Here is a 14,313-nt window from a genome sequence, read left to right as displayed (position 1 = left end):
ACCTTTCTCAGTTTCACCTTCAAAAAGCAAAACCTGGTGCACTGTGTTTTATTCTTTTCTGTTTCGTCCTTCACTTCACAGGCTCAGTGGAACCCTGGAAAAGATGCACCGTGGCTGAGAGAAGAGGAAGAGGAGAGAACACCACCATTATATTTAAGCATTATGGCACCACAGAACATAATGTGGATTTGCCAGATTACAACTCTCCAGGGAGCTCCTCAAGTTCTTCACTTCCAGGGACTAACCAAGCAAAAAATCCAAAAAATGCACAATCATACAGAGGTCAGAAAAGTGGAATAGGAAATGTGCAGGTTTCATGTAATGAAAACTCCACCGACCAACAGTGGGCACTTTCATATTTTTCCTCTGGATCTACGCCTTCTTTCAGCTATATCAACGAGGCACAAACAGAAATAAACTGGACATCAGAGGCACTATCTTCTTTCACAGAAGGTAAAGTGCATCTTGGGAAGCCCATGAGTGTGTTGAGTCCTCCTTCCAAGGATGTAGAGATTGAACAATCATACCCCGGTAGGCACTATTTAACAGCAAGTCCTGGTGACCCAGTTTATAATAGGACAGATAAGTACCAGAATACCTTTAACCTGCAAATGATGAGCGAATCTGCCACACAACCATCTAGTGAGCTTTCTACCACTGTCATCACGTCACGAGTTGTGAAAGACCCCCGATTAAATGGAAGAGAAAAGGATAGCTTGAAAAGAAAAATCAATGAAGAGCCAGGCTTAGAACCACATTTGAGAAAGCTATGTGTTTACCCTACCTCACAGTCCCATACTGAAACAGTTTCAGAAAATGATTTGTACAGCCCCAATGTGCAAGTGCCTGAAAATAAGCATCCTTCAAGAAAGAAACCCCATGCTAAAGCCATTGCAGGACATGACAGTCGAAATAGTATAATGAGGATGAACAAAGGTGTAGGGGCATCTCGGGTAACTCATCCCAAAGGACCGTTCCTACATGCTCCTTCTACACACAACAAGCAGGATCTTCCCATAGATCTGCTCAAAATGAAATTTCAGAAATACTCCCTGTATCTTGTGATGACAGAAAAGGAAAGAATCGCAAAGGTTCATTCTCTGAAAAATGTGCCTTTAGAGGAAAAAGAACTTTTACTCCGCAGAATTAGGTTTTATGAAAAATATTTCAAGAGGTATGGCAAGCATTTGCTTCACCAAGAAGATAGCTCTGTGGTAAGGGATATTTATAGAGCTCCCAGAGTTCCATGTGGGCAGTCCTTGTACAGTAAAGGTACCAGCACTGAGCGTTGCTCTGTGCAGCAAGTAAAAGCTGAAGCTGATGGCCAAAAGGTGTCCAAAATGATTTCAGATGGACAACAGAAACTGAGTTTAGGAAACGTGTCACATAGCACTAAAGATTTTCCAGAGAAAACTGTTGTGGTACCAGACAAATCCAGACCTGACCTTTCTGTGAATGCTGAAGTTGATTTAAAAGAGACCTGCATTAAAGGCAATTATAAACCCTTATTGAACATTGGAGGGGCAGATTCTCAAGTGAACGTGACAAATAAGATACCAGGTGGTGATTCTATATCCACAGTGAAGGAAAGTGAACTTGACACAGAGCAACACTGTAGTACATCAGGGAATCAGGTCACAGAGTCAGCAGAAGTTCCTCCAGAATGCCAGTCTGCTGCAGTAGGACAAAGTCTTCATCTGCCAGACGAATTGCAAGTGGGACGTACTTTAGATCACACAAAAGAAAATCTGAATCATTATGAGGCAGGTTATAATTTTGACTTAACTTTAGAGACATCTTCCAGTTTGGATCACACACATCTACAAAAATCTATTACCGTGAAAACCTACAAGGGGTCTTGCGAGAATCCAATAGAAGAAACAACATCCAGTGCAGAGACAATGGATGTTGAACACTTTTACTTTCTTTGTGAACACCAACAAGATTCAGCAGGAAAGCTGGAAGGTTCAGAGCTTAGAAGTGAAGAAGCAGTGCATTCTGAACAAGAAAGTGCAAATGCAGAGGAATATTGCACCAATGTTTTGTGTATTTCCCACTATGAAGAGGTATCCTATGGTGATGTTTCAGACAACGGGGAGGCTATTGAGTGCGATCTCTTTAGTCAGAATCACCTGCAACACAAAACAGCACAATTAGAAGCAGGCAACATGCGCCATACCAGGTCAACACATGTTAAGAAAAGGGATGGTGGATGTGACACACAGGCTTCTCACACAACTGGAAACGAAGGTGAAGATTCACCATGTAATTATGAATTTGAGGAGGCTGAAAGGGAATGTTGTGAGACTCATGCCATTAAGGATTGTGTTAGTTCCTCAGATAAAGTGTACTGGTTTTTACACCGAAGAATACAATTTGGACAGATGATAAGTACAGCATCACGCCCACATGCAATAAAAACTGCTTCAAATGCAGGTTCCCTGAAAGACATATCCAATCATTCCAGTTTGTTTGAGGACATGACTGAAATGAAACACGAAGTCTCCCGGGCCACAAAGAAACCAAATTTCCAGATTACAATTAAAAGTGATGCCAGGGATTCCTGTATCACCAGCCCACAGTTATGTAAGCTTTTTAAGAAACCTTCGTATAATGAAACCGAGCATAAAAGGATAAAACAAACCATGAGCTCATCAGCATTGGATGGTGTATCGTCTAATGGAACTGTATCTTTTTGTGCTCAACAACCTGAAAACACATGCATTTCTTCCCCTACAAAAGACAATGGATATGTTCCCAAAGATCCTGTTTTTTCTAATTGCAAAGAACAAAAAACTGTCAGCTATGATACATCCTTCAGTAAAACAAAGATTGAAGGGTATATTGGACACATATCAGAGATCAGTCAAAGTGATCTTCCACAAAAACAAAGAGATATCGCAACTGACTTTAAGCCATTTCATGAAGGTACTGACATTTCAGACTCTGAGCCTTCACACCTGCTTAAAAATCATACTGAAATGAAAATGACACTTCAGGGAAAGATAGGGTTTTCATCTCACAGAACGGTTCATAAATGCCTTTCTGATAATTCAGGAGAGCAGTTTGAATTAGAAAATAAGATTAAAGCGTTTGAACAAAACACATCTATTTTGCTGAATAGCATTTGTGTACAAAGCCATGCAAATTGTTTTGACCTTGGTGCAGATGTAGATGTCAGATGTGATCACAGTACAGCTGCAGAAGACTCTTCACACAATCTGCTGATCCCTGCAACCAGCCAGTCCAAATCTCCAGAAGGGAAGCAATCAGCGGGACAGATTGTTGGCATTGGCATGACCTCGTACTTCAACATAAATAGTAATGCTGGGAAAAAATCCAAGATCTCCACTGTTTTCAAAAACAATCAAGCGAGACTTTTTAGGAAACATACAGGCTTTTCCACATTGTATCAAAGAAAGAATTTGCATAAAACGTTTATTAAAGCGCCAGGAGGTCTGAACAGGATTTCCAAGTCTGCTACACAACCCACTGTACTGATTTCAAAAGTAGGTGTGAAAAGAATTCAAATGTCCAGGAAAAAAAATTCTAAGGTAAACGTTTGGAGGGCTCAGCACCTGAATAACCTTATGAATTTGAAGGTGATCAAGTCTCAAACAGCTGTAGCCAGAAAAAAAATCCAGATGAAAAAGTGTCAATATGCAAATAATAACCAGGAGGAAGCTCATATTTCTTGTAGCTTCAACCCCTCTGCGAGTAAAGAGGAAGAGTCAAATTTACTGCAGAATGTATGTGATGAAGAGCAGAATTGGGAAGAAAAGCTTCTTGTTACAAAGGACATCAAAGGGCCTGGCAGCACACATGTTTCAAATTTACCTTTCACTGCTCCTGTTCCAAATGAGGATTATTTGAATACTCCCCAGGTAGAGGACTCTGCAAAAACACAAGAATGCCAAAGTAAAAAGGTCTGGGGGTCAACAGAGCTTTGTGGTTCAATCTTTCAATCTAGCCTTTCTCCTTTCAGATCAATAATGGCAAAAAATGAAAAGAGTCTTTCTTGTGCATTTCCTATAACGGTTGAAAAAGCAATGCCAGTTGATATCCATGTAACAGAGACAGAGGAAGTGGCAAGGCCTAATATCAGTATATTTCACGCCCAGGAAACCTTATCGGCTGGTGAAAATATGGATTACCTGCTAAAAATTCATTCTGAGCCACGTGTTAATCCATTGGAAAATGCAGTTAGCCTTTGCACCTCTGGAGCAGAGGTTGTGACAGATATTGATTCTCGGGAACCTAGCAAATTAGAGAATGAAAATACAGACATGGTAATCCCTGCATTGCCAAAAGACAAAGAGAAGTTGGAGCTGTTGAAAGAAAATACTGGGATGGATAGTATGACTTCCCATGTAGGACAGACTGCAGGAAATGAAAATTCAGAATTTAAACACTTCTCTAAAGGGGTGGAATCTAGTATTGAGTTCACAAAAGGCTCACACCGCAGGGAGAAATCAAAGAAGGACAAGGAGGATGTCAAAAAGACTAACAGTACTTGTATATCCTGCTCTTCAGGGAAATGGAAGCCCAAGCACCACCTACAGAACAAAAATGCCCCAGAAGCAGATGATGATAGAGGCAAATCCCTTTACAATGTACATCAAACAAGTAGTTTTGCTGCTAAACTGACAGAAATATTCAATGTTACCTTGAATTATTCTAATACAGATGAAAGGGACATTGACACAGGCAGTCATCAAACTGGAAAATGTTCCAGGTTATTATACCAAACTGAGAATCATTCTCCAAATGATTTTGCAAAGACAGCGGACACCCTTTACAGTTCTAAAGGTAAAGACCCAAATCGGCTAAGTGCAATTTTGAATGAAAAACAGAACTGCCGCAGAGGCTCCAGAAAGGATTTTGAAGTCATGACAAGTGCTGAACAAGTCAACCAACATTTTACACAGCAGTTACCCGAAGCAGACAAACAAAAAGACAGACATCAAACAAAATCTCCAGCAATCCTGCCTGACATTAAGATTCAGATGGAATCTTACAGCTATAATCTATTTAGAGTAGCAAGTGGCAATGTTTGGTACCCTTGCAAAGATGAAATGGGAGACTCATTTACACTAATCAAACAAACAGAAACTGTTAAGAATCACCATGAAATAGAACCCAGTCACTCCAAAATAGATTTATTTTACACTACATTAAAAATAGACTATAGTGTGAAAGACATATCAAATACTCTAAAGGAGGCTGATGCTGCATTATTGTTGGATCAGTTATATACCCTGAGATCAAAATGCAGGGAGATGCTTGCCTCATTTGTTTCAGCCTTTGAGAGAGATCAGTGTGTGAACTTCAAGGAAGCTTTTATTTCGAAAGACCTAATCATGGAGAAAAATCTAAAAGGCTTAGCCGCACCCATAAAGCTGAAATACAGAGCGCTGAACTCATTTCTGGAACTCCAAATGATGATGGAAGCAGTGCAATTTGTGGAAAACAAAATAAGTTTCCTGAATGGATCACCAACATTCAGGAGTTTACTTTGGTATGACCCATCTCTGTACAGTGAGCTCAAGAAAGGTAAGAATGGATTCCAGCAGCAGTCATCTTTGTACCCACAATTCCAGGAATGTCTTGCGCAATATGGCTACAGTGAGTTGAGAAAACACCACTCTTATTTCTCTTCACCCACATGTTTGCACAACAAAGAAACTTCTTATTACTTGTTCCTGAAGAACAGAAGGGAAAGAGCTGAGAGCCTGGCTGCAGTGCATAATTACTCTGACTATGGCAGTTTCTTTTTTTCGGTACCTCTGTCATGTGGCATCAACTTTGGGAATAGCATAGAAGACTTGCAACTTCTTCTAAGAAATATTTGCTCTTTCATGCAAATCCTTCCAAAAGAGGTTTTGTGCGACAGCTTTGATTTCGCAAAGGTGGTGCATCTTTCCATCATACGAAGACTGGTTTGTGAAAAGATCAACTTCCTGATGAGCAACAAAGACATCAATTCAAAAGCCTCATGGTTTGGGTTCGAACACATTCTGTTTGATGCTGCAAAGACTCTGGTGTGGAAGGACCTCAAGGGGCAGGAAAGTGGTAGAATCCAATACACAGATGTGAAGCAGAGGACCGTGCTGCAGGTTAATAACATTGCTGTTCGCCATCAGCAGAAACTCTATGACAAGATTGTGTCTGACTGTGTAGCTGCTACTTCAGGATCCAAACCCAGAGCAAACCAACACTCCTGCTTAATGAATGGGAAACAAGAAGCTGTACAGGTAAACAGCTGTCTGCCTGGTCAATCAGTTGGCCAGGACACAGGGGTAACACCCCTAATCGTTTCGAGAAATGCCCTGGGATTTGACCACAGAGAGTCAGGACCTCAGTTTTATGCTTCATCTTAAGGACAGAGCCTTTTTTACAGTATAGTGTCCCCTTCCCTCTGCATTAGGGGCATTAGGATCCACAAAAACTGCAAGGCAAGCACTCCCTACTGATTCCTACTAACACCCCTTCCAGCAGCAGCCTTAGCTTTCCCAAAAGGTCTCAGCCAGGCAGTGCCAGGCATTAGGCACTATAGGCACCAACAGTCTTCAAACACCAAATGCCAGTAGCCAGGCACTCAGGCTTAGCTTCAGTGGGTTCCCAATTGTGAGCTGAAGGGTGATAGAGCTGCTGGCTACATCAGCAAAATTAAAATTAGATATGGATGGATGTTTGCCCGTTATACCTCATTTCCATAACATTAGTTATTTACAGGATAGGGTTGTTAGCCTTGTGCCCGGCCTCCAACATGGAATACCTGGCACCCAACGTGGGACGTGAACCCACTACCCTGAGATTAGGAGTTTCATGCTCTACCAACACAGCTACTCGGGGCTAAAATTAGATGTGATAGTGAGAAAAAAAAGGGTGAACATGCAGTTAATATCGACAATTTACTTTCTCACATTTCATGTTTCATGTTTAATATGTAAATGTCAATGATAAAGTGTACAATGTTTTAAAATATGTTTTTAAATGTTTTTGTCATCTCTGCTGTTCAAGGATTAAGTGATAAATCTTATCGAACCAATTTTATATAATTATGATATTGAATATGATATTTTCATGGTAAAAACGAAAACCTTTGGTTTCAAAGATATTTATGTACTTTACTGTATGTACTGTAATTGAGACAGACACTGCATTACTGTCTACACTGCACACATTACAGTTAAGGCATGAAACATTGCTATACAGTATATCATTGTACCCTACAGGAAAATCATCCCCTTTTAGGGTGCAACGTCTGACACAACAGAATACAGTAATATTTTTACAGTCAATGTCCAGATTGCACTGTGCTAAAAGTCATTTCTACTGTAAAAGCCTTTGTGAAGACATCTCATTATCCATGGGCTTTAGCAGTAAAATAAGATAAAAATAGTCAAGTGAAATGTTTCAGAACAGGAAAGCTTATCTAGTGAATGTGTAGTGCATCATATTGTTTTTCAACACTGAAGACAGCTTGTATCATAAGCAATACAGCAGGTCTCAGTGCACCGTACTTTCCTGACAAAACCACAGAGATAACTTCTTTAGGAGATCCCACTTCAAGGTGAAAAGGTAGCTCAAGATTAGGCTGAGTACAGTACAGAGCTTGCACCAGTGATTATCTGAGATGTTTGAACAGCTGTGGAACATTTGTCAGTCCATTCAGAAGAGCTGTAAAATTCTTCTGAAGCTCCCCTGTACACCAAAGACTGGTTTTGCACATTCTGGAAACTCAGGAATAAAGTCTCTCTGATAGCCAAGCAAGCCTAGGAAAGAAGGATGTGCGATCTTTCTGACAAGCAAGGGCAGTTTATAATGAGTTGTGTCTTTGCTGCCTCAGGTGACTTTCCTTACAGACTAGTTACAGCCCCGCCATACATCACAGAGCCCTATAAAAACTGTACTTTTTTTACTTGAAACTGGGGTCTTGAATTTGCAGTTTTTAAGTTGCTATAGTCTGTAGAATGTCATTGACGTACTGGAAAAAGCTCCAGGGTTTAATTTTATTGCAACAGCTCAACCAGCCATTTTTGGAGAAAGATGAGAGTGTTTATCACCATAGCCAATTGATTGATTTAGAGCTAGTCTGTGGAAAGCATAAACTCTGACACGTTCTTCTCATTGTTTACGTAGAGTAAACCTCACCAGCCTCATGCATTACTAAAATATCAGTCTAGTCAGCATCCCTGCTTACTTCAATTATGTGTAATAATGTTCTTAGAGTGGGAGAATGAGCTGTACTGTCACTCCAATGTACATATATTTGAATTTGAGCAATACGTCAAATGCAAAGTACTTCAAGATCAGTGTCAGAAGCAGTAATACAATATTGTATTTCACACTGGTCACTAAAGGTTTCAGATTTTCTCTCCCTGAAATTATCAGTTGCACAACACATTTTAAAGCACTCCTTGTTGTAACCCCAGATACAGGGGAAGTTTAAATGGATTAGGAAGCTACTCTCTCTCTCTTTTATTCCCAAGCCACAATTTTGATCATCATTTTCATCAGAGCAAGGTTTTTTCATGGCTGATATCAGGCTTCATTCTTACTTTAGCCTTCAAGGTCTCCATTATTTGTGAACATTTGCACTGTATGAGCTGGAGAAAGTGCTTAGGGCATGTGTTAAGGCGCCATTTGCACAGATAACTTATGCTGTGACTGGATATTCTCTGCCCTCTGACTGTCCAATTTGTGTTGTTCAGAATTGAAGGTCATTGTAACTGCAGAGGGGAAAGACTTAACTTGCTTCTATAAGTCTGCAGTCCTCCTCAGTAAACTAGCTTTTTCACAAGTTACCATTTTCAACTTATCCTTTGGGTCCTGAGCTACAGTAACTCACTAATCAAGGCAACGAAGTCCCAGTCCATAAATTCATGAATATTTAATCTGCTTTTTTCTTAACCTTCTCCTCCTTCAATTGAGCTAACAATGATTCAGAAACTTTCAAAGGATCATTTGTTTTGTTTTTTTTTGTTGTCAGCCTACTCTTAATGGGACATCGATCTGCTTTATCCTGGAGGATCTCCCATCACTAGCTAATTCCCAAATTGTGTATAAAAATTTAGGTGTGCTAAAAGAAGTAAAAAGTTATTCTTTATTCATAGCCTCGAGGTTCTATTTAATATACTGTACAGTTTAAAGTGATGAGGCATTATTATGAATTTTTATACATCTTTGGAAAGGTATTTTCAACCAGCTTTAAAGGACCACTGTCAACTCCTTTCATTTGAAAACATAATTTGTATAAGGCTGTTACATAATTTATTGGCTGTTTGTGCCACTAGGAAAAGCACTGCTGCAGGATTCTAGGATCCTGTCTACGCTAGACAGCAACAGTGCTAGACTTCAGCTTGTTATCGTCAGATCTTAGAAGCAAAGGAAAGGTTGAGCCTGTTCAGTTCAGTGAGACAGTAGATGGCGCTCTTCCCTCGGTACTGAAATTTCTCTAACTGCGATTGGTGTGGTGACGGCGGATACTCCGTTGTAGGAGGTGTTGTCCTTCAGATAAGACTTTGAGCTACAATTCTGGGTTTGCACAGTGTGATCCCTTCCCCACCTGATCAGCTGTGAATCAGGGCTGCTGGTGCACAGCGGTGTTGAACACAGACTTCTTTTTAGTTCTGTGTTGAAGTGAGTGAAATACACCATCCTGTTCTGCGTGTTTCTTTTTAACTGTGTCGAAATGTTCTTCATGTTTAATATATTTTCAGAGCAAAGACACATATTCGGCAGACTATTTGGCGAAAAAGGATAGCATGTCTGATAACGAAAGGTGAGAGCTGTTGAACAATGTGCCACCTGCTCATAGTATCACCCGCTGCCACATTCGTCTGTGCTCACATGATCTTTTTCAATATGCTGCATGTAACATATGCAATATTTTTTTTATATTAGTGGACTAGTACTACCTCACTAGTTACAATGTACAGCTTTAACAAATCTTGTGTGCAACACAAAAAGAAAAGAGAAAAATGAGCTGTACATTCCACAATATATGAGAACCTTTTAATACAGTCTATTGAGTGCCAAATACCATGGAGTGTCAGTCATTTGCTTCATCTATTAGGTTTAAAACGTTTTCACATAAGAAAAACTACTACATTTTTAAAGATAAAAATCTACTATGTCATGCATTTATATTTTCACTAACCACTCTATTTCTGTATATGTCTTAAGATTTTGTGCAATTTCTGGAGCAGTCTTTATGTTTGGGCTCACACTATTGACCGCTGTAACCACAGGGGGTGATTGACAAAGTGCCAACAGGATCCTCTAATCCATTAGCGATCAAGCCTTTCATGTTTTAATGCACTACAAGCATTGTACAGGAGGCTCTACGCCGATTGGAGGAAAACCTATCTCGCTATGAAGCTACGGATGTCCCGGAGATGGTGGGGGTCATTGCTGAGTTAGTTGGGCTGAGCGGTTTGTTGGCATTCTTGTGCTGTTTCACTGGAACTAGGAAAGTCCTGGCCAGATAGTCCCAGCTCTACCACTGGCAGTGATCAAACCATCCTACACTGCAGAACAGGGGGGAGCCCAGGTCATAGTTGTCTACTAACCCAGGTTTGTGTTCTTGACATGGGGACCACAGTACTCCATCTTAAGAACTCAGTTTTAAATAATTAACAAATAAGAAAATGTTTGAAGCGTGAAAAAGGTGCACTGAAGTTGTACTTGATGATATCGCCAGCAGCCATATCACTCTGCAACTCACAACTGGCAACCCACTGAAGCTAAGCAGGTGTGAGCCTGATCAGTACCTGGATAGGAGACCTCCTGGGAAAAACTAAGGTTGCTGCTGGAAGAGGTGTTAGTGGGGCCAGCAGGGGGCACTCACCCTGCAGTCCATGTGGGTCCTAATGCCCCAGTATAGTGACAAGGACACTATACTGTAAACAGGCGCCGTCCTTCGGGGGAGATGTAAAACTGAAGTCCTGACTCTCTGTGGTCATTAAAAATCCCAGGGTGTTTCTCGAAAAGAGTAGGGGTGTAACCCCGGCGTCCTGGCCAAATTTCCCATTGGCCCTTACCAATCATTACCTAATAATCCCCATCTTGAATTGGCTTCATTACTCTGCTCTTCTCCCCACTGATAGCTGATGTGTGGTGAGCGTTCTGGTGCACTATGGCTGCCATCGCATCATCCAGGTGGATGCTGTACATTGGTGGTGGTGGAGGGGAGTCCCCATTACCTGTAAAGCGCTTTGAGTGGAGTGTCCAGAAAAGTGCTTTATAAGTGTTGCACCGTACAATTTTACACAGCCTCCTTTTCCAATATACTATGTATTAGAATGTGAGCCCAACATCATGAAAACCTAAACTCTGGAAGACAATAAAGCAACCAAACAGCAAAGGATCTTAGTACTGAAATTGAATGGGTTGGTTTGTTTTGTGAAATCGAGTGGTCAGTGTAAATATTTAAAGTTTTAGGACATGATGCACTACTTATTTTATAATTATACTATATATAATATATATAATCATACTAAGTATTCATAATTCGTAATTTATGTGAACATGAATTACTACATTTAGTGCCATACTGTGTTCAAAATCTGTGAAACAAAACAAAAACAACCCTTGCAAAAAAAGATAATCATATTTTTTTCTGAGTTCATTTCAGCAGCTAACATTCAGTAAAATTAACATAATATACTGGGTGACTTTTAATTTGCAAGGAAGCCTTGTCAGCCCATATTTGAAACCTATAGATATTAGACAAGCCAACAAAGAAATAATATTGCAACTTCTTGGGTTAATTGTCTGGTGAAGCAAACCAATCAAATGTCAGATCTGAAAAGACAGCATCTACCGATAACTGTTACACTATTCAATGACCACAAGCCTCAAAATAGTCACGTGCTTATTTATTCTTTTCTTGACAGGAAAGAGTTAAAAACAACTGTCAGTAGACAGCAGCTGCCTGTGACTCTTCCTTCAGGACACATCAAGGACAATGAGGTCATGACCTGTCCTCTGGCAATTAAGGAGATCCAAGACACGTCATTACAGCTGAAGACCACTGCTCTCAGAAATGGTCATGACTCTTTACAGCTACAGCCTCATGTGCAAGCACTTAGTGAGCCAATTCTGGAGACAATATATAAATCGCAGAATGGCTCTGAGCAGCCGATTAAAAAAAAAGCCAAATCTTTGGAGCCTTGTCCCCACACATTAGCCTCTGAGCAGGGTATGATGTGCGACGTAAATTGCACTCCAAAAACCAAGGTTTCATCTTCTGACTTTGTGCCTGTAGAGAGGGTGTTTAAGCAGCAGCGCACAGCATGGGCACCTTGGCACAACAATCACGGTTCATCCCTGCAGCGTACTCTGCCCTGTCCAGTTTCCCAGGCACAACAGCGAGAATGCCACAGGTACCAGCAGCAGCTGAGACCAGCCTGGGGTGAAACAAAGACACTGACTTGTATATCAAACAAAAGGCACCTTGAGAGAAATCCGGGCAGTGGGGGACTTTTAAGGCCCAGCATCCCGGTGTTCTTACAGAACAGCCAGCAGCAGACTCTGTATGGACAGGCACCACACTACTGGAACCAGCCCGTCTTACCCTTTTGGTCTCTGCACCAGGGAGGTGGTGCGTGGACACAGCAGCTTCACAGTGCTCCTGTGTGCTCTGGAAGGCAGGAGCTCCAACCAGCCGGTACTTACCATGCATTTGCAAGCACTACAGATCATGGATCTCAGTTTCATCACCTTCAGGCATTGAACAACTCCTGTCCGTATTACAATTGTGAACCCTTTCTCTTTTGTAATGGGTATCCATTTGGTATGAGCAATTCTCAGATACCTGCAGTGGACTCTCAGCATCTGAGGGCATTTTATTCTGATCCAAATTGTTCTGCAGCAAGTCAGCCACCACCAGGTATGTTAGTACATGAGCTTCTTTGTCACTCGTTATTTTTTGTTTTACTACATGTATACAGCTTGTGAAATCTACTTTATTGTGCTCAAGACCACTATCTGAAGTTAACAGATTCTTTACATCTTGAAATATATAACATAGTGGAACAAAGAGTTAATGTTTAAACAAAAAATGAGATAAATTCTAAAAATGCGTAAAACATTTTTTCAGGAAAAAAGTGAATTATCACCTGTCAGCTGTTTGATTGTCAGTTAAACTAACTTTACCTTTGATATTTCTGTTTTTCAGTGTACTGGAATTAGAGAGAAGCAGAGAACACAAGAACATTATGTCTGATGGTTCTATTTTTGGTTGTTTCCAAGAGTCCTTTCTGAAAACTTTAGGTCTGAAAGCTTTTATACGTTTCTTTCATACTTCTTAAAAAAAATATTTTTGTATTTTTTGCAGAGTCCTGCCAAGATAATATTTTCCTTCATGCTTTCCTAGAATTTTATGCACAATTTGTAAAGAACAAAATGTTATCCATGATTTAATCCTATACATTGTCTGAGCACTATTTGTTTCTGTACTGTTTGTCATATTAAAATGTATTTTTGACAAATTTGTCAGTATTTTACTATAAAAGGTACAGTACTGATGTGACAGAACCCACCCTTAGATAAGGTGGACTCATTGATTTGAGCCCATGAAGACTCACAAGGATGACCCTATATGACGCTGGAAACTTTATTTCAGGGTAAACAGGAGATCTTACATTCAAAAGACTATAAAGAGAAGTTCCCACCCACACCCCTTGCCTATTGTTAAACTCTAGCAGTCTGACCTGACTGCTTCTTAAAACGCAACTCATCACTAACACAGTGAAAGCCCCTATACCCATGTACCCAAACACATCACTGGTTAACACCCATGTGAGAATGTGTCATCTACCACTCTGTAAAAATAATAAAAATGAACTATTTAACCCCAGTGAAATTATTCTCGAGTAGAGGACGGCAGCTAGTGGCAGGTCAGTTGTTATTAAAGTCCCTTCAAAGACCAGCCTGCCACACTTTGCTTTTCTTTATTAATACAAATTTAAGGTTCATTTAATATTTATCCTTGGCAGGGATATAGGGAAAGTATATATACAAAACAGGTAATGCTTTGTATTCCTATGTTTGCATATTAAATGTAATATAAATATTAAATGTATTCAAGATAATACATTATACAATAGTATATTGAATCTGTACAGTATTGAGCTAATAAATCTTACAAGTCGTTTATGTTAACGTATTAAACCTTTTTTCGGACTGTGGAAATGTTACAAAAAGCCAACAGCATATTTATACTGCATACAGTTACATAACGTGTTAGCAGCTAAAACTGTACTATACATGATCTATTGTCAAGTTAGACACCATAATCCAAAT

General features: G+C 40.1%; 1 protein-coding gene and 1 long non-coding RNA gene across 3 annotated transcripts in view; both read left to right on the top strand.

Moving 5' to 3' along the window:
• Positions 1–729, top strand: part of LOC148837888 (uncharacterized) — a 31,028-nt gene extending 30,299 nt beyond the window's left edge. Inside the window, exon 10 of the long non-coding RNA XR_016090788.1 lies at positions 82–729. This is a non-coding gene — a long non-coding RNA (uncharacterized LOC148837888). The remainder of the gene's footprint in view (positions 1–81) is intronic.
• A 5,095-nt stretch (positions 730–5,824) lies between these two features.
• tex15 (testis expressed 15, meiosis and synapsis associated) lies at positions 5,825–13,427 on the top strand. Of its 2 annotated transcripts, none has more exons than XM_088910025.1 (4): positions 5,825–6,116; positions 9,726–9,787; positions 11,904–12,898; positions 13,187–13,427. In XM_088910025.1, exons 1-4 carry the CDS (start codon positions 5,859–5,861, stop codon positions 13,198–13,200), a joined length of 1,329 nt encoding a protein of 442 aa, XP_088766151.1. In that variant the 5' UTR covers positions 5,825–5,858; the 3' UTR covers positions 13,201–13,427. The 2 variants fall into 2 exon arrangements, with proteins under 2 accessions (XP_088766151.1, XP_088766150.1); XM_088910024.1 differs by having other exon boundaries at positions 5,825–6,254.
• The last annotated feature ends 886 nt before the right edge of the window (positions 13,428–14,313 follow it).

This window comes from Atractosteus spatula, chromosome 3 (assembly GCF_055471065.1).
Source record: "Atractosteus spatula isolate fAtrSpa1 chromosome 3, fAtrSpa1.hap1, whole genome shotgun sequence".
NCBI classification, from domain to species: Eukaryota; Metazoa; Chordata; class Actinopteri; order Semionotiformes; family Lepisosteidae; genus Atractosteus; species Atractosteus spatula.
Note: the sequence above shows the minus strand (reverse complement) of the source record. Positions and strands in the feature narration are given on the sequence as shown.